Below are 18,056 nucleotides of genomic sequence, written 5' to 3'. Positions count from 1 at the left end.
CTTCCTGTGCAGTTTTGGGCAAGTCACTTGGCCTCTCTGTGTCCCACTGGTAAAAACAGGATTCTTAGGCTTACTCTGCCTTGGTGAGATATTGGGAGAAAGACACTAAATATTGTGAGGTGCCCATGTCCTACAGTGATAAGTACTTTAGGCAGTCTGGGGTTGGGGCCCCTGGGTGCAAGGTGCTGCACACACCTTGAGACCCCTGTCTCATGTAACTGTGTCCAAGATTCATAGATTCTAGGGTTGGAAGGGACCTCAGTGGGCCATCTAGTCTGACCCCCTGCCCATGTCAGGCAAGAAAAGGGTCACAAAACCTGGGATCATATGATCCCAACCAGGTGTTTGTCCAGTCTCCTCTTGAAGACCCCCAAGGATGGGGCAAGTACCACCTCCCTTGGAAGCCCATTTCAGATCCTGGCAACCCAAACTTTTTTCTAATGTCCAGTCTAAACCTACTCTGTAGTAGCTTATGGCTATTGTTCCTTGTTGCTCCAGGGGGTGCCCTGGTAAACAGATCGTCGCCTACTTCATGTTGCTCCCCCCTTATGAATTTGTATGCTACCACAAGGTCCCCTCTCAGCCTTCTCTTGGAGAGGCTGAAGAGGTTAAGGTCCCTTAGCCTTTCCTGTAGGCCTCACGTCAGACAAGTGGCTGTTTGGACCCTCTCCCAGTTGTCTGCATCCTGCTTGAGCTGCGGCATCCAGAATTGGACACAGTACTCCAGCTGCAGAGTACTGACCAGTGCCGCATAGAGAGGGAGAATCACCTCCCTGGACCTGTTTGCGAAGCACCTACTGATGCACGACAAGGTGCGATTGGCTCTGCTGACTGCTTCATCGCATTGATGACTCATGTTCATCCTGGAGTCAACAGTGACTCCAAGATCTCTTTCTGCCTCAGTGGTGCTGAGAAGGTCATCCCCCACCCTGCAGGTATGGTGGCAGTTCTTTTTCCCCCAGATGCAGCACCTTGCACTTGTCCTTATTGAATTGCATCCTGTTGCTCTCTACCCACTTCCCCAGCCTGGATCTGGTTCCTCCTCTCCAGGGTGTTAGCTTCACCCCATATTTTTGTGTCATCTGCAAATTTGGACAGCACCCCTTAATCCAGATCACTGATGAAGATATTGAACAGCACTGGCCCCAGAACTGAGCCCTGAGGAACTCTATTGTGCACATCTTTCCAGGTTAACACCAACCCATCCACCAACCCATCCACCACCAAAGGACCCAGCCCTGTGGCCTGTACAGAGATCAAATCTGTGACCTTGGCATTATTAGCACCACACTGTAACCAACTGAGCTAACCAGCCACTAGACATCCCACTTGAATACAGGATACAGATGGTGGAGGATGTGTTGGGGGGGGGGGGGCAGGGGGTGCACAAGGGAACAATGACATAGCTTTGGTTTAATGTAAGAAGCAGCAGTCCCAGCCCTTACCTTCATCACTTTTGGCAGCAGAAGGAAAAGGAGCACAATGGTGAGTCTGTGGGTGGGGGTGAGGGTTGGATCCTCAGAGCAGGAATTGGGTGTCAGTGCATCCCAACCCACCACAGTATTCATGTTGCTTCTATAAATGAGTTCTTGGGAAGACCTCACTATCAGAGATGATCCAAACCATACAACCTTATTTCTCAATGCTTCAGTTTGCCCCCTATAAAATGAAGCAACAATTTTGAAGATGTTTTGCAGAAGCCTTTGTACAGCATGTAGCACAAGGGCAGCCTGGCCCAAGGCTGGGACTCCGTGGTAGTACTGCAGTTGAAGTAATGGTTAATAAGCATTAAGGTGTCCTTATTGCTACCCAGTAGATTGAGGCAGCAACTCTGGTGGGCTGGCAGGCAGAGTGAGCTGACAGCCTAGTAGAAGGCATTAGTTCCTAGGTTATCCTTTGCCTTGATCTGACAAAGACTATAAGATCTGAAGCTCTGGCCTGTGAAAATCCTTTAACTCAGGGGTGTCAAATTATCTGTCCCTATAGGCCAGATGAGGATCTCTGGGCTGGGCTGTGAGCCAGATTGGGTTGCTCTAGAGCCAATGTGCAGGGCCAGTCTAGTGGGGTGCTGCTTGTCCCGTGCTGACTACCTGTGCCATATGTACAGCTAGTTCAGTCCCATGTCCCTCTGGGGCTTGCTCTGCATGTGGTGCATGGGGTCAGCATGGAGCATGTACAGGATGGAGTGCCCCACTGGATTGATCCTGTGCACTGGCTCCAGGGCCAATTCAGATTGGGTCCCAAGCCATCTGTGCAACCTGGAGCCAATGTGCAGGACTGGTCTGGTGTGGGTACCACATGGAGAGCTTGCCCTAGGCTGATTCCATATGCTGCATTCAGTGCTTGTGGTGCTGGGTCCAGCCTGCATGACAGACCACTTCACACGCTGCATGTGGGGCTGTTCCAAGACCCAGGGGCTGCATCATAGGGCTCCACAGGCTAGATCCCAGCCTATGGACCATAAGTTTGACATCCCTGCTTTAATGTTTCCTCTGAAGAGGATTGGAGTAGGTTGACATGTATCATACAAAGGCAGGGGAATCTGGGTTGGCTGAGGAGAAGAATCACAAGTTTAAGAGTCAAGGTTGAAGACTGGTCTGCTAAAGAGAGATTGATGTGTCCTAAATGGGTTGGAACTGCAGAGAGAAGACTTGGATTAAATCTCAGAAGAAAACTCCTTAACTGACAGAGCAGCAGGACATTAGCACAAACTACCTGGGCAAGATGTGGCATCTCCTTTACTGGAGGTTTTCAAGAAGAGGCTGGATTGACATTTCTTAGGGATGGCTTGGGGGCAGTGCATCCAGCGTCAGTGCAGGGGTGGGACTGGATGGCCCCTAAGGTCCCTTCTAACCCTGTGATTCTATGGTTGTATCCTCAGTCTGCCCAGGGCATCTGGGCACTAACACCTGTGCCAGGTGAGAAAAGTCCACTTTGTTTCTGTCTTTTTTGGGCTAGCTAGCAGAAGAGAGCTGTGCATATGGAGGAAACTCTCTTGACAGCTGCCTGTCCCTGCCCCTGCTCTGCGGATCATAGGAAAGCAGGACTGAAAGGAACCTCAAGAAGTTATCTAGTCCAGCCCCCTACTCAAGGCAGGATCATGCTAAGTAGAAGGCAGGGTGGGTTTACCACCTCTCATTAAACAAGCCCATCCAAGTGCCTCTTTAAACTATTCTTGAATGTTTCCAGAGATACAGATTCCACAACTCTCTTGATAGCCTGTTCCAGTGCTTTACCACCCTCATTGTCAGAAAGTTTTTTTTTCTCATCTTCATCCTAAATTTCCTCAGCTGTAGTTTTAAAGTACTTTTAATTCTGTCTCCAGCAGCCACAAAGAAAAGGCTATGTCCATCTCCTTTATTCAGATATTTGGAGACTGTTATCAAATCCCCCTGTCCTTCAGGCTTCTTTTTTCCAATCTAAACAGTCCCAGTTCTTTCAGCCTTTCCTCATAAGTCATGTTTTCGGGTCTCTTGTCATTTTTGTTACTGTTCACTGGACTCTTTTCAATCCATCGACATCTTTCTTGAAGCCTGGTGTCCCAAAGTGGACATTGCACTCCAGGTGAGGCCTCTCCAGTGCTAAATAGAGTAGAAGAATTATTTCCCTTGATTTGCAAGAGACACTTCTATTATTACAGTGGGTAAAGTGGCTTAGTTTGATGTGAAGTGAAGCCATCTTGTAGAAATGTGGTGTTAATATTTTCAGGCTGTCCACCTGCCCCTGGACTCCTCAGCCAATTCCTGTACAGCTTTCTGTTTGTAAAGAAATCTCTCTTCCTCCTTTAGCTGTTTGAAAGATGCTGGCAAGACATGAAATGACTTGGCCCACACCATGTTAAACAGGCTGAAATTGGAGCATAATTTTTCTCATAACTGCTCTCAATTCTATGTGCCTTAGAGCCCAGCTCTGCAATATTAAGCCAGGGCTGTCCAACTGGCAGCTCATGGGCCCCTTGCAACCTGCAAGGGGTTAATTTGTGGTCCCCCTGACCTGGCCACTGCTCTCCACATTGCTCTGGCTTCAGTAACAGCCAGAGGCTCCAGGCTCCCCTTCCCTTCCCTGGCTTCTATTTCCTGGCCCTGCCCAAGGTGGGCAGGATGAAGTGGGGAAGCTGGACCAGGGAGCGGAAGGTAAAGCTGGGGCACCTGCACACATGGTGTAGTGGAGGAGGGGGCCCCCATATTTGTAGTGTGTCCTGGGTGTATAATTCAGTGGCTTCTGTTGGTGTAGCTGTTATGTTCGTGTGTGCGTGTGCATGCGTGTTGGTAGGTTGTTAATTGGAACAAGAGAAGTTGAGCCATTTCCAGGGAGAGGAAGGATTGGCCAGTACTGGAAATTAGTGTAGGGCTTGGAAGATCTGATTGGATTCATAGATTCATAGATGCTAGGGGCTGGAAGGGACCTCACGAGATCATCGGGTCCAGCCCCCCTGCACTAGGCACGAAAGACTGCTGGTGTTAGATGACCTCAGCAAGGTGCACGTCCCATCATTTTTTGAAGATCTCCAGGGTGGCTGATTGTACCACCCCTGGTGGGAGTCTGTTCCAGACACTGGACACTTGAATCGTAAAGAAAATTTTCCTTATGTCCAATCTGCTTGAATTGCTGGGTGTCTCTGTGCCTTGGGTTCCCAGCTGGAAAATGAGAACAGCACCGCTGTGCCTCAAGGGGGGATTGTGGGGAGATGGTCCATGAGGAATGGGAGGTACTCTGCATGATTGGCATGCAGTCTAGAGGTACAGCAGAAAGATGTGAATGCTCACGGCATCCCCTGAGACCGTCAAGGGGTCTGAGACCCCTGCCTGGCTGCCGCTAGACAAAGGCAGAGGTTGTTGCAAGCTATGAGTCATGATTGTTAGAAGTACTCCGTCACTTTTCTCTCCTCTTTCCCCACACTCCCATCTTAGAATGAAAATGAATTTCTGCTCATACAGGGCCAGCAGAGGGCTCTGCTGTCCGCTGGGACTTTGTTCAGGGAAGGGTGGTGGGGGGGGTGTGTGTGTGTGTGTGTGTGTGTGTGTGTGTGACAATTGGTGGCATTGCATTCTGGGAGCTCGCTGGGTTGTTGCCTTGCTCCTGCTTGGCTGTATATTTAGGCCACTCCTGTGTGAAACTGCAGTGTTTTGGAAGGAGGCCGACGCTCGCATTCCAGCATGTGGATCTGCCCTGATGAACACCGCCTGACCTTTCCCACTTTGGGCTGTAAAAACAATACCCCAGCCTTCTCCTGCCGCTTTTCCACATGTAGCACAGCCTTTGCTCAGAGGAGTCATGCAGCCCTGCGGTGCCGGGGTCTGGAAGAGCCCCAGCTCTTGTGTTTTGAACCTCTGTTCTTGTTTGCTTGCTTAACCCTCACTAGTTCCCCCAGACGCCAGGGAAGTGCATTGGGAAGCCAGTTGAAGCAGATATCTGTCAGTAGGGCGGCAGTGTCAGACTTCTGCCCGTCTCCCCCAGGCTATTGCTGAGAAAGGGTGTTCTGCCTTAGGCACTGTCTTTTTAATAAGGAAGTGAGATGGAAAGGAGCAAGTGTGACACTCAGACTCTACTGAAGGGCCTCTTTGTGAGTGTGTTTGTTTTTTTTTTCTTCTTTTTAAAATTACTCTGCTTCCTTTGGGAATCCAGAGACTCTGGGATCCCCTGAATGCTCAACACGGAGCATGTTGTTACTGTTTACAGGTGTTCCTAGGGGTTACAGTGCCATTGAATTGTACACTAGTAGTAGTCATGGCTTCCCTAGTATACTAGTATAAAAAAAGCCATGTCAGGAAATAGCTATTGGAAACTAAGAGCTTCCAGTCAGCACTACCCAGGGCTGGGTTTGAACCAGCAAGTAGCTCTGTAGCCCTTTAAACAATCACCCACCCCACTCAGTCTGCCTACGCAGCACTGTCAGAATCAGTTGCTAAGTCCTGACTTTGCCAGAGATCTAGATTATCAAAGCAAGGCCTGTCCAGGTGGCCCCTGCAGTCCCTTGCCTCTGTGGTGGGTTGAAGGAAGGCAATTGCAGCAGGTAGGGTGCTGGCTTGGGACTGTAGAGATTTGGGGTTAATTCCTAGCTCTGCCACAGACTCCCCACATGACCCTGGTTAAGTCACTTCATCTTGTGCCTCCCTTCCTCACCTGTATGATGGGAAGAAGAGCTCTGGCCTGCTGCCTGGGGGTGTTCTGAGGACAAGTTCATTAGAGATGCTCAGATCCTAGTAAACACCTCTGATAGTTTCCCTAGGTTGCTAGAAGCTGGCTGTGCTCACAGGGGCGTTGCTTTTTGTTTACTTTTTAGAGAGTTTTATTGGGTAGTTGGAAACAAAACCCCTTTCCCTCTCTCATCTCCCTCCCTCCCAGCTCTATGGGCTGGCACTGACAGCTGCCCGGTGGCCTGTCTTGTTTCTCAGGCTCAGCAGCTCAGCTTGTTGGGACATGTTGGGGAGACTCCAAACAGGGCAGCTTTGTAAGCTGCGTCCCACCTTGTGCAGCTGGGCAGGCTGTGGTGGGGGCTGGGAGCTGCTACCTTCTCTACAAAAGGGCCCTGGAAGGTGGGCATGGAGGGGCCTGGCATGGGGCAGCTTGAACATGACTGTGAAGCCCCTTTGGTTTGCATTGAAACAGACAGAGCACCTCTCTAAGGCCGAGGGTCCTGTGAGCCCCCACCTCTGTCAGCTGTGCTCTGCCAGTGCAGCCAGAGACCTGGGTGGAGGCAGAGGGGACCAGATAGTGGGAGGAAGGAAAGGGGAGGGTGCAGCCTACCAAGGGCTGAAGCCATTAAGGGAGTTAGACATTCTCTCCTGTGCTTTCTGTTTCTCCATTTGGTTGAAGGGCCACTGGATCTGCAGCCAGTAGTGTTGGTGCCCACCACCGTGGAAGGGTCATCCCAAAGCTGGAGTAGATAGGGAGTTGTGTACCCGCGAACTTCAGTGCCTGTCCCAGCAGCACATTGCCACACTCAGGCTGGCATCCCATCTTTTACTTAGCAACCAGACCAAGGCCCACAGAATTACTAAGGCAATGCTAATGGGTGATCTTGTTGGCTGGCTCACCAGAACAGCCCAGGTTTGTATGGGTCCTGGAGCCAGCCTTTACTCTCCCCTGTTTAGGAGTCTATGTCAAGGTAGGGCTGAATTGTACCAACAGGGTGCAGTGTCTGGGTGAAGCTTGCCCAAGGAGATGGGATAACTAAAAGGCTCCAGGCCTGTAACCCCAGTGTGTACTACCTTAGAGTGGTTGCGGTATGCTCTCCTCTCTGTCTGTCTGTGTCTGGCCCCCTGGCATGCACGGGTGCCCTTTCTCTCTCATCTGGTGTGTGCTCATATGTGTTCCAGATCCTCTTCTCTCCTGTCCACCAGGCACTCCCCTGTCCAGAATGATCTTGTATACTTCTGCTCTCTCTGCCTCCCATGCCATGTTCTCCCCCTTACCCTTTGTGACCCATGAAATACCTTCATTTCCCCCCTGACGCACTCATCACCCAGGCAGGAAGAGAAAGATATCCTTTCTCCCAGCTAGATACCCGGAGAGAGAGCTCAAGGGGAACATCCGTTCACTTGCTGTCATCTCTCTGCCCAGAACCTGGCACCGTTAGCCGCTGCCTGGGCTGGTCCTTTACGTAGACTGCTTCTTGCATTGTTGTGGTGACTCATTCCAGCAGGCACCTCTGCCCCTTAGTGAGATGGTCTTGGCTGTATCCTGTCTGCATGGATTTTCCCAGAGCTGTTCATAACAGTGCGGCTGACATTGGCAGGGGGAGAGCGTTCTTCACCCCCAAGCATTGCCCAACCTGGGACAGGGAAGGGTTTTTTTCTGCTTTCCCCTGTGATTATGGGCAGAAAGTGAAGGGGGAGGCGGGGAGCAGAGTCCCCTGGCCCCTGTGTGCGAGATGCAATGTGAGCAATGACTGGCATTTCCCCAGAGCTGCCGCACATGCCTATTCTCAGCCTCTAGAATGGCAGGAATGCTCCACCTGACCTCCTTGAGTGGGGCCTCACCCAGGCCAGGGCGCCTGGCTTGGAAAGTGCAGTGGGTTGATGGGAGGGGAAGAGCACTCAGTACCTCTTGGGTCCAAAGCTGGGTACCCATCTAAGGCCCCCCTTTGCAAGTCTGCCTTGGCCTTCTTATTGCCTGTAGTGATTGTTTAGAGGGCTAAAGAGCTAGCTGCTAGTTCATATCCATTATGGGGAGCTCACTGCCAAATGCCCCCCCCCCCACTTCATCCCCTTGTCTGCCCCTGACCCTACCGAGTAAGCTGGGAGGCATTTCCTGACAAGTCCTCCTGCCCCCTTTTAACAGCTTGAAGCTCAGCTCTATTCCTGTCCACACCTCCCCTAGTCCCAAACCTGTCCCATGCTGGGAGGGCCTGTCCCTGTTTCTTCATACCTGTAGCTCCTCTCTGCCCTACACTTGGAGGGGACTGGCTGGGCCATGGGTTTTTCTTAACTCTCCTCTCCTCTCCTCTCCTCTCCTCTCCTCTCCTCTCCTCAGTGATGCCTCCCTTTGTGCCAGGCCAGGCACTGGGGCTGCCTCATCTTGCTTGGGACCCCTGGCCCGCAATGGGATGGGACACAGGATCTTTTTCATTCAGCCAGGACCCATCCCACCAAGGTCTTAACAAGCGCCTGTCCCACTGTCGTCCTCCTCTTCCCCCCGGCTCTCCTCAGACAGCCCGGCAAAGGCAAATCCTGGTGAAAAACCAGCAAACAGGAAACCAGAGGAACAAAACGTTTCCACAGAAACTGACCTCCTGGGTTTCTGGCCCATCCTCCCTGTGACAGGCAGATGGACCCAGAGCCAGTGGAGTGGCAAATTTTCCCTGAGCTCTACCTGCCTCCTTTGCCCATGGGTCTGCTAGTGCCAGCTGTGCATCCCAGTGGGGTACAGCACCTTTAAGGGGCACTGGAGTCCTGGGATGGGCAGGGGAGAGACATACCATGCCAGGTGGGTAACAGTGCCAAAGGCCCTGACCCTGTGTGCAGTCAACAGCGTCATTGCCTCTTTTCATCCGGTAGGCATGAAGCCACCACTGGGGAACATTTGCAGCCACCCCCTGAGCAGAGCATCCTGTCTCAGAGCTGACCTCAGGACCTGGTTTGTCACACAGGTGGGAGCTTACCCTGCCGGCAGCCCAGGCAGGTCACAGGGGAAGTTACTGTGTTCCTCGTGCCGAAGTGGATTGGTGTTGCAGAGAGGCTGTGCCGTGAGTTCAAGTCCTGTTTGTGATCACCACTATAGATGGTGTCTGTCAAAGTCTGTCTGGCCTTGTTCCCCTAGTTTTTGAGCACCTAGCAATCACTTCATATGCATTATTTCCTTTATACAAGGTGGGGACTGAGGCATAGGGTAGGTGATGTCCTTGTGGTCCCCCAAAGGTGGGAGAGGACGGAGTACCCAAGTCTCTCAAGTCTCAGGCTAGCACGCTTTCTACCAGGCCGTGCTGTCCCCCTACTGTTCTCCTTTACAGCCTTTCCGTTCCTGGTGCTCTTCCCTATGTTGTAGACAAAAAGCTGTTCCCCTTCATTTGTCTGTCCCTGTGCATCCCATCCTGTCCAATCCTGTCCCCTTGTGACTCTCATGATACACCCCCATTTTTCACTTCTGGTTTCTTAAGATCAGCCCCTTTAGCCCACTCTTCTCTTGCCCCTCTCCCTGTCCTGAGTCCCATTCCTCTTGCACTCGGCCTGCTTTTACCTCTTTCTCTGCTGCTCTTTCCTGTTTCCACTCTGTCCCTGGCTATGGGCTGGCCTCTTGCCTACAGCAGGAATGACCATCGCTGTCCAGCACAGAGGGGAGATAGTTGTTGCCTTTGAGAGCATACATGCCTGACACGTGCAGGGTGGGAGGGGAAGCAGAGGCACAGAGCGGGCCAGGGACTTCCCCAGGGTCAGTGGTAGAGGTGAAAAGAGAACACGTGTGTACTGAGCTCCCACCCCACTTAACCATCAACCCACTGAGCCGCACACCGTACTTCTCACAAAACATCTGCTGCTGGTCTCTGCTCCACCTTCTACCAAGCGTCACAGTAATGCCCACTGCTGCAGCCCTGCCTGCTCACACCCTCTTCACCCCTCTTTCCAGCTACATTTTGTTCCACCATTTGTCCTGGTCTTGCTGCTGTGCTCCATAGGGTAGAGCCTGGGTCTATGCTGCTCCCAGTGCATGTGCATCTGGTGCTGTACAAATACTTAAATACTAAATGCTTAGTTGAGGGTTCCCTCCTCCACACACTGGCCTCTCACCAGTGACAACTTCCATGGCTTTATCAGCCTGGAGGCACCAGTTTACATTAGCACTTGCTTACCACACACCTCCAAATTATGGGGGTGATCCATTAGTGTCCATGTGCAGGGAAGCAAAGGGCTCTGCTCAGGCTTATACCACACACCACAGTTTGGTGGCCAAAACCCAGGAGCCTGTCTCTAGGCTTTGTGCCCCCTGCCTCCATCTACCCTTCTTTCTCCCTTTGGATTAACAGATCTCAGCAGTGAACTGGGCAGAGAGGTGTTTTAGGGCTTGAGGTGAGATTTGTCACTCCCAAATCCCCCAAATTTGGCCTGCGAGTGGTAAGGGGAAGAGTTTCCTCTGTTCCACCCTCGCTGATTCCACCTATCAGCCTGTCCTCACCCATACTTCCTGGCCTTTCTGCTGCTCTGCTGAAAGATATGCTGTGCCTGGCTATGGTGCGATGCTCCTTAGCACAGCCAGCATGAATCCACTCCCATTAAGCTGGAGTATGGCGAGGAGAGCTGCCTAGGGTACTGTGATTCCTTTGTTCCTCTTACATTAACATCCATGCAAGGCAAGCTGGTCCCCAGGGGCTGGTGATATGACAAGGAGGGAAGGGGGGTGGGGGGACGGGGCAAGGTAATTTATTCACTTGGAGCAGTTGGAGTCTTTAGCTGCTTTCGAGTAGGAGTGCTACTTGCCATCATCACCCGGCTTCTGCTCAAGGGAGCCAGGATTTGCTATGCAGGATTAGATCGTAGATCTGATGAGCCTGCTGACCTGCCCCTGGCTGTGGCTCATGTCTGATTCAGAAGGGGAGCCCCTGCCCCCATCCTTGCCTCTCTTTCACAGACCCAGCTGATTTGCAATATGGTGCATCTAAGAGGTATGGGGTTCTAAGAAAATTCCTCCTTGACCCCACTGCAGTCACCCTGGTACACCCCACAGCATTAGATCAGACCCCATCTCCCCTGGGGGCTGGAGTGGGCCCAAAGCTCGTGAAAAATCCTTCCTATTGCAGGCAGCTTGACTTGAGTGAGCTGTAGTGATGCTTCTGCCCGACAACCCCCTAGCCATGGACAGGGATGATTGTGCTGCTTTACTGAGACAGGAACAGCAGCAATCAAATGCATGCAGAGCAGTACAGCAAAGGCTGATGGCCCAGCACAGCTCAGGGGAGGATTAGTGGCAGCTCAAAGAGCAGGGATCTAATCTGAAGCATGTTCAGTGTCTTTGGAGGTTGCCGCCTTGAGCCCAGCCCTGCTTGAGAGAGGGCGGGAGTTGTTCTTGCTGGGCTCCCAACCGCAGTCCTAACGGGCAGGCCTCTATAATAGAAAGCCCTAGCAGGGCAGTGGGCACCGGAGATGATCAGGAAGGAACAGCCTGAGCCTCTCATAAGAGTCGTGGGTCAGATGGGGACAGAGCTGATTTGGGAGGCAGTGGTGGACAAGGCAGAGTGCTTGGGGGGGGAGGGAGGCGGGGGAGTTGTCCTAGCTTTGTCCCCAGGCTCTGTTTCCTAGAGCTGGCGATGCAGTTGTCTGGGCAAATGCTGGCACTGTGGGCACTGGGGTAATTGTTCTGCTCATGGACCAGACAGAAAGTGGGATGGGGGAGAGAGAAAGAGAGCAGGGTTGGGAGTTCCCCTTCTCTGTCCATTCCCCCCTGCCAGCTACCTTGTGGGTGAGCCCAGCTCCCCAGCTCTGCCTTGCTTTCTTTCCAATCACGGCACCCTTCCTTTGATGGTTCACTCTCTGTTTCACAACTTGGGAAACGTGCATAAACTAGAGCAGGTGACTCAGGCCTGTGTCACCTGGCAGATCCAGCAAGGAAACCCAGGCGTCCTGAGATTACTCACTAGACAGTACTCTCTCTTTCCCTTTCCCCCTCTCCACATCTCTGAGAGCAGGCAAAAGTGCTGCTGCTCCGGAAAGTGAGATTAGGAAGGAAGGAAGAGGCCGCAGGCAGTTTGGCGCTGGTGTCCGGGTGATCAGGGTAGAGAGGGGGGATTAGGACAAAAAGGAAAAGTCTCAGCAAAGAGTAACTTCCAATCCCCAGGCTGTGCTAGCTCCCTCCGTGCAGCTGAGGGGGTTGGCTCAGAGAGCCCAGTGAGGGGCGGGTGGGTGGGGTGATGGGCAGGGCTGACTGATTGCCCAGAGCAGCTGCAGCCAGAGCCTGTGCTGAGCAAGCTGAGAGGGTGGCGGGTGCATTCTCTTTTCTGCTGTCTGTCTGTCTGCTTCCTCCATGAGCCTCTCTTCAGGCTGCTGGTGTCAGTCTTTTCTCATGGTGACGGGGCTCTCCCATCCCATCCCCTCTGCCTGGAGAGGGATGTGTGCAGGACAGTTTTCTCAGGGTGCATGTGTACGTGTGGATCTTGTGTGCCCAAGCATGGACTAATCGGCATTCATCTGTGATAAGTGAGACAGCGGAGCTGCTTGTGTTCAGCTCTCCTTGCCGGCAGGCTCTGCTCACCAGACTTTCTGCTGAAGTTTTGGGTGTAACTGCAGGGCACAGGGAGAGAGCTTCACTATTCCCTCCTCACCGTTGGATCTACAAGGAATGGGTGCTAGCTTCTGTAGGGGCTGAAAGTCCATTCAGTTCCCCGGCACACTCCTGAACGAGTCTTCGCTGGTTCCAGTGGCAGCCGTCTTCCTTTGGCCCCCTGCTTTGTCAGCAATTGTCTGGGGAGAATCTCTCCCTTCTCCTCCAGCTTGATGGTGGAAGAAGGTGCAGGCGGAGGGGACAGGGCATCCCGTGGCAGGCAGTGGGGACCCCCTCGTCCCTGTGCTGCGCCAAAAATGGTGGGCAAGGCCCTGTGGAGTGTGGAGCGAGCAAAGAAGGGCTGGTGCTTTGAGAGGGCCATTGGGGTGGACTGCAGCTCACCTGAGCCCTGCTGCATCTGGCTGACCACACTGCGGACTGACAACGTGGACCTGGAGCGCAGGTGGCCCCGTGCTGGGGCCGCTGTCACCAGGCAAAAATGCCGCTCACGTCCCTGCGTGGAGAAATGCCGCATGGTGAGAGATGCACTTGTATGCCCTTATCACTATACCCAAATCCCCCCTGAGCCCTGGGAAGCCCTGATCTTATATGTGTGTGCGGGCTCTGTACCCTTTGTCCAGTGCTCGATGGGAGACGGTACCTTTTGGGGAAAAGGGGGAAATGAGTGGCTTGGGAGCCAGGTTCCTCATAAGCTCATAGAGGATCAATGTTAAGAATCAGTGCAGTCACCATTGGCCTGGTGTGATGGCGGGGAACAGCAGCTACATGCCACTAATTATGCTTGGTGCTAACAAGAGGTTTCTATAGCACTATCTCCCTGATGATGCCTTTGTGCGTGCCCTCAGGGTTAGGACATTAGACTGTGGGACTATCTGGCTTTTCTTCCACTGCCTAGAACTGATGATCTGGGTATCTCCATCCTAGGGCAGTGTGCCCCCAGTGTGGGGGAGATGTCTCCAGTATGGCTGGGGAACTGGGCAGGTGAGCAGGCTTGTATCTCTGTCTCTGTGTAAAGAAGAGGAGGCTGTGAGCAGCTTGGATTCATCTTCTGGAGAGGAGAATGGAAGGGTCTTTCTTTAGATCGTTCTCCAGAAGTGCAGTGGGTAGGTCCATGTCCTGTCTATGCTGATGCTCTGGTTACCTGCACAAGCTGCCAGGTTACCTGCCACTTCTGACCATTTCTGGTAAGGTCTTGATTGTCAGTGTCATAAAGGGCCTGTTTAGGAGATTGCCTTGCGTCATCCAGTGGTTATGGCTGGCAAGAATGTTGTGGGAGCTGGAGATGGGGCATCTTCACTAGGGGTATTCTTGGCTCTGTTCTTGGCTCCTTTTCAGGAACTGTCAAGGGTAGGATGTAAGATGTGCCTTTGTTCCTGAGTGTTGGACTCTGTGGGGTGGAGTATCTGCTCTGGTTTCTTTGGAGGGAGGGACATGTGACTGTGGGCAGAGGCTGGTGGAGTGTTATTCCCTTCTCTAAACCAAGTTCTTTACCATGCTTATTTGAGTTGAGAAGGTACTAGTGACCAGGTACTCTAGTGATGGGCAATGAATTAGACTTTGGGTTTGTTGGCTTCAGTTGGAGTTTTGCCTGAGGAGAGACAGAAAACCAACAAAAAATATGTGGGGCTAGGGTACAAAGTGAGTGATGTGTGACAGGGCTTTGGGGGGCTGGAAATGTAGGTACAAAGAGACCCCACAATTTGAATTCCAGCTGTATCCTCTCCCTGACTCCTGGCCTCTCCCTGACTCCCTGTTTTGTACTGTCCTGAGCAGCTGGCTTGGGTCTGAATGAATGACCGGAGGTGTGAGGAGGAGCTTTGCGTGTTAGCTGTGTGCTCAGGTTGTGCCCCGCTGTTGCTTCCAAGGGCTGTCGAGTTGGCTCACAAAGGGAGACAAAATGCAAAGTAGACAGAACAGGAGTGGATCGTGACCTCAGGGCCAGCAACATAAAGGGGAGGGAGTTAGGGTATCTCTGTGTTTCTGAATTGGGAAGCTGCTGGCCCTTTGGTGAGTGAGTCAGTGGCGGGCGTCATGCCCAGTGCCGAGATGTCCGACTAGCTTGCACAAATGATGATGGTGATTAGTTTTGGTGCGTGTCATTTCAAAACAAAATTGGGGAGGCATTGTTAAGTTAATTAGCGCAGGGGACTGGGAATGTCAGGGCTCCTGGGTTCTACTGCTGGCTTTGGGTGACAGCATAGGCTAGTGCAGGGATCTGTGAGTGGCAGGATTCCTGGTTTCTTTTGCTGACTGTGGATGAGTGCAAGGGGTGATGCAGGGGACTGAGAATGCTAGGACTCCTGGGTTCTTTTCTTGCTTGTGTTGCTGACTTACTGGGTGACTTAATGAGCCAATTGCTTTCCTCTTCTGAGCCTCAGTTTCTCCATCTGTGAAATGCAAGCATATTCAGACCTCAGATGAAGCTGATAAGTAAATGAATTGCTCAAAAAGCCCTGGATAAAGGGGGCTCTGAGAAGTTTAAGCTGCTTCTGCTTTTATGGATAGACTATAGCAAAAATGAGCTCTGAGAAACATTGAAAGTTCCTGGTTTGAGGATCAAGACAGCAGAAAGGAGCTGCCCCTGTTTGTCTTGACCCCTCCCCTCCCATTTTGGAAAATTAGAGCATCTGATTATTGCATGGCTTGTTTCATCACTCTTCCTAGGTGCTGCCATGTGACATCCTCATCATCCTAGCTGTGCTGCCATGTGACATCCTCACCATCCTAGCTGTGCTGCTTGTGAACGCCTGTGAATTTCAGGGGAGCAGCATTAATGAGAGGGACGCAGCTGGTTGGAGCACTTCAGGAGGCTTCTGTCCTTAGTTAAAATAAAAAGAAAGGGGAATTTCTGGCTTCCTGCAGGGAAGAGGGGGCAAGAAAGCGAGGAACAAATGGGAAAGATGGCAAATTAGGTGTTGGAGTAGAATGTGCATTTAGTCTAGAGGTGGTTGTTTTTATGATAATAGCACCCAGTGGTCTCATCCAGTGTTGGCTCTGCTTGTGCTGGGGCACTGTTTGAACACATAATAAAAGACAGGGATGAAGCAGTGTCACAGAGAAGAGAAAGGACTTCTCTCATCACACAGCAGAGCAGGTAATAAAATAGGCCTTATGGGTCTCAGGCCAGTGCCCTACCCACCGGACTATGCTCTCCTGCTTGTCTTTTCTTTTGGTAGCTCTTGTAGTCAGGATGCAGACTGATGCAAGAGAGCAGAAGAGAGCTCACAGATGGTGACAAAAGAAGAGAGATGGTGAGGACTAAAGGTCCTTGGGGTTTGGGGCACAAGCTAAACAGGCTGGAAGAAGAAGTCAGGCAAAGTGAGGCATTCAGTTTGCATGCATGAGGAAGTGTCACTGATGGGACACAATAGCAAGGCAAACACACAAGATGATCTTGTCACTGCCAAAGAGACAGGTTCATGCGGCTAGACTTGCCAAGATCCAGTGTACCTGAAGTTTCTACTGGAGCACAATATTATCCTGTGGGTGGACTGTACGACCATCTCTGGTCTAATCCTGATGCCACCAGAAAACATGCCAAGCAATGTAACGCTCAGCCTTCTGGCACAATGCTGAGATCCACTGGTTTAGATGAGCTTTCTGTAGTTTATTAGAAGTATAATCTACTAAACACTTATGGCTGGATTGTGCAGCCCTTATGATGAATAAACAATACTTACTCACACGAGTAGCAGCATTCAGGTCAGTGGGTCTGAGTGAAGGCAGCAGAGCCACTCACTTTTAGGTGGGTGCCATTTACAGTGAGCAGGGGCTGCAGAATGGGCCCTTTGGCTTGTTTTAGTTGTTTGGAGCCTCAGTTATCCCTAGAATAGCTCTGTTGGGATTAATTTGGCCCCCTGCTCTGATGGCTTTACCCAGTGCCAGAAGCACCAGACTACTCTTGACTAAGCAGTAGGCCAAGGGAAGAGCTTGCCTGAAGAAAAGGGCAGGAATTGCCTGTGGTGAGGATACTGCCATGGCTACAGGGGGCAAAGCAAAGCTTGGGCATTGGGACAAGGAATGCTAGAAGCCAGCTTCCTCTCATCACCAAAGCAAGGCTAAAAAGGAAGGCTCCTCTGCTCTGTGCTATTACTTAATTGCAGCTTGTACGTGCAGTTGGAGATAAACGTGTGGAGTGGATATCAGCCAGGCTCTGGGGTGCAAGCTGGAACACTGTTATCCTTTGGTCCACCAGAGAGTCTGTTGAACTGGCTTTGTCCAGGGCTTCAACCTTCCAGTTGGGGAGGACATCCTGCCTCGTCTGTAACCTTCCTTTCCTAGAGGAACATCTTGCCAGTGCCTGGGAATATGCAGGGGAGGTAGCAGGAGGGTGAGAAACGCTGGGCAGCAGAATGGCAGGCAGCTGCTACAATGGTCACATATGTAATTAAACTAAATGCCACTTAATAGCTGTGTTGGAGACGTGCTGTGTCCCTGTGGTTGGCAGGGCCAGGTGGGTAGGTTGGAGTGTGTCTGGGGTGGATGTTGCGGGTGAGGCAGTGGTGTTGGCTATGGGCGGGTGTCTGTGGGGTTCAGGAGTGCCTGTGCTGCTTCCTCTTGCTGTCTCCCCTTCTGAGGCTTGTCCGCACTAGTTAGAATCACAAGGGCGCATTCAGCTGTCAACTTAAAAATAATCCAGCAAGCAGGCAGCCTAGACAATGGAGACCGCAGATGGGGAAAGTAGCCGGGCTGGGCTGGGGCACTCATGGGCAGCCACAGAGACAAGTTAGGATCCCTGGTGGAACTGGAAGGCTCCCTTACTTTGTCTTGCCTCAAGACTTTGGCTGGTGGACACTTGCAGTTATTGGAACTGCATAGGCCCAGAGTGCAGTCCTCCAAGAGGCCTGGTAGCTATGAAGCCCCTTGGGCCTGGTATTATTCTGCCTTGCACCCCATGGCTTCCCTGGCGTAGAGAGTGTAAAACGCTACCCAGATTGCTGCAGTCAGTGGCAGGCTGTCTTGAAGGAGAACGTGAAGTGGTGCCTATACAAGGGCTTCCCAGTGACTTCTCTGTGCTTAGTACTGGTGGGTGTTCTGATGCAAGTGAGAGAGATTGTGGAGCGGTGGCTGCAAAGGCCACTGTGATATTGCTGTAGGAGTTGGCAGGGCTTTTCCCTCCTGCTCTGAATATAGATGTGAGTTCTTTGCAGTAGGGGCCAGCACTTTGTTCTGCGCTGGCCAGCACCCAACACAAAGGGGTCCTGGTCCAGGACTGAGGGTCCTTGTCTCCCTGCATTATATGTCATGAACAGCAGTAATTTCCTGCTTCTCCCCATGCCGCCCACAGTGTAGCTGGATGCGACTCTGGGGCTTGGCTTGGGCTTCTCCTCTGTCTGTGATCTCAG

The 18,056-nt window shown here is 51.9% G+C and overlaps 1 protein-coding gene across 4 annotated transcripts in view; it reads left to right on the top strand.

The window, feature by feature from the left end:
• ARHGAP23 (Rho GTPase activating protein 23) overlaps positions 1–18,056 on the top strand; it is a 144,375-nt gene that overhangs the window by 47,865 nt on the left and 78,454 nt on the right. For 2 of the 4 annotated variants that reach the window (XM_019482569.2, XM_019482568.2), the window contains exon 1: positions 12,392–13,226. The exons of the other annotated variants lie outside the window; for them this stretch is intronic. In XM_019482569.2, the coding sequence (XP_019338114.1) occupies positions 12,924–13,226 (303 nt within the window). In that variant the 5' untranslated portion in view covers positions 12,392–12,923. Of the gene's footprint in view, positions 1–12,391; positions 13,227–18,056 lie in introns of those variants that run through there. 4 annotated transcript variants of the gene reach the window in all.

The sequence above is a fragment of the Alligator mississippiensis genome, chromosome 4, assembly GCF_030867095.1.
Source record: "Alligator mississippiensis isolate rAllMis1 chromosome 4, rAllMis1, whole genome shotgun sequence".
Classification (NCBI taxonomy): Eukaryota; Metazoa; Chordata; order Crocodylia; family Alligatoridae; genus Alligator; species Alligator mississippiensis.
The sequence above is the reverse complement of the archived record's forward strand: the minus strand, read 5'-3'. Positions and strand labels throughout refer to the sequence as shown.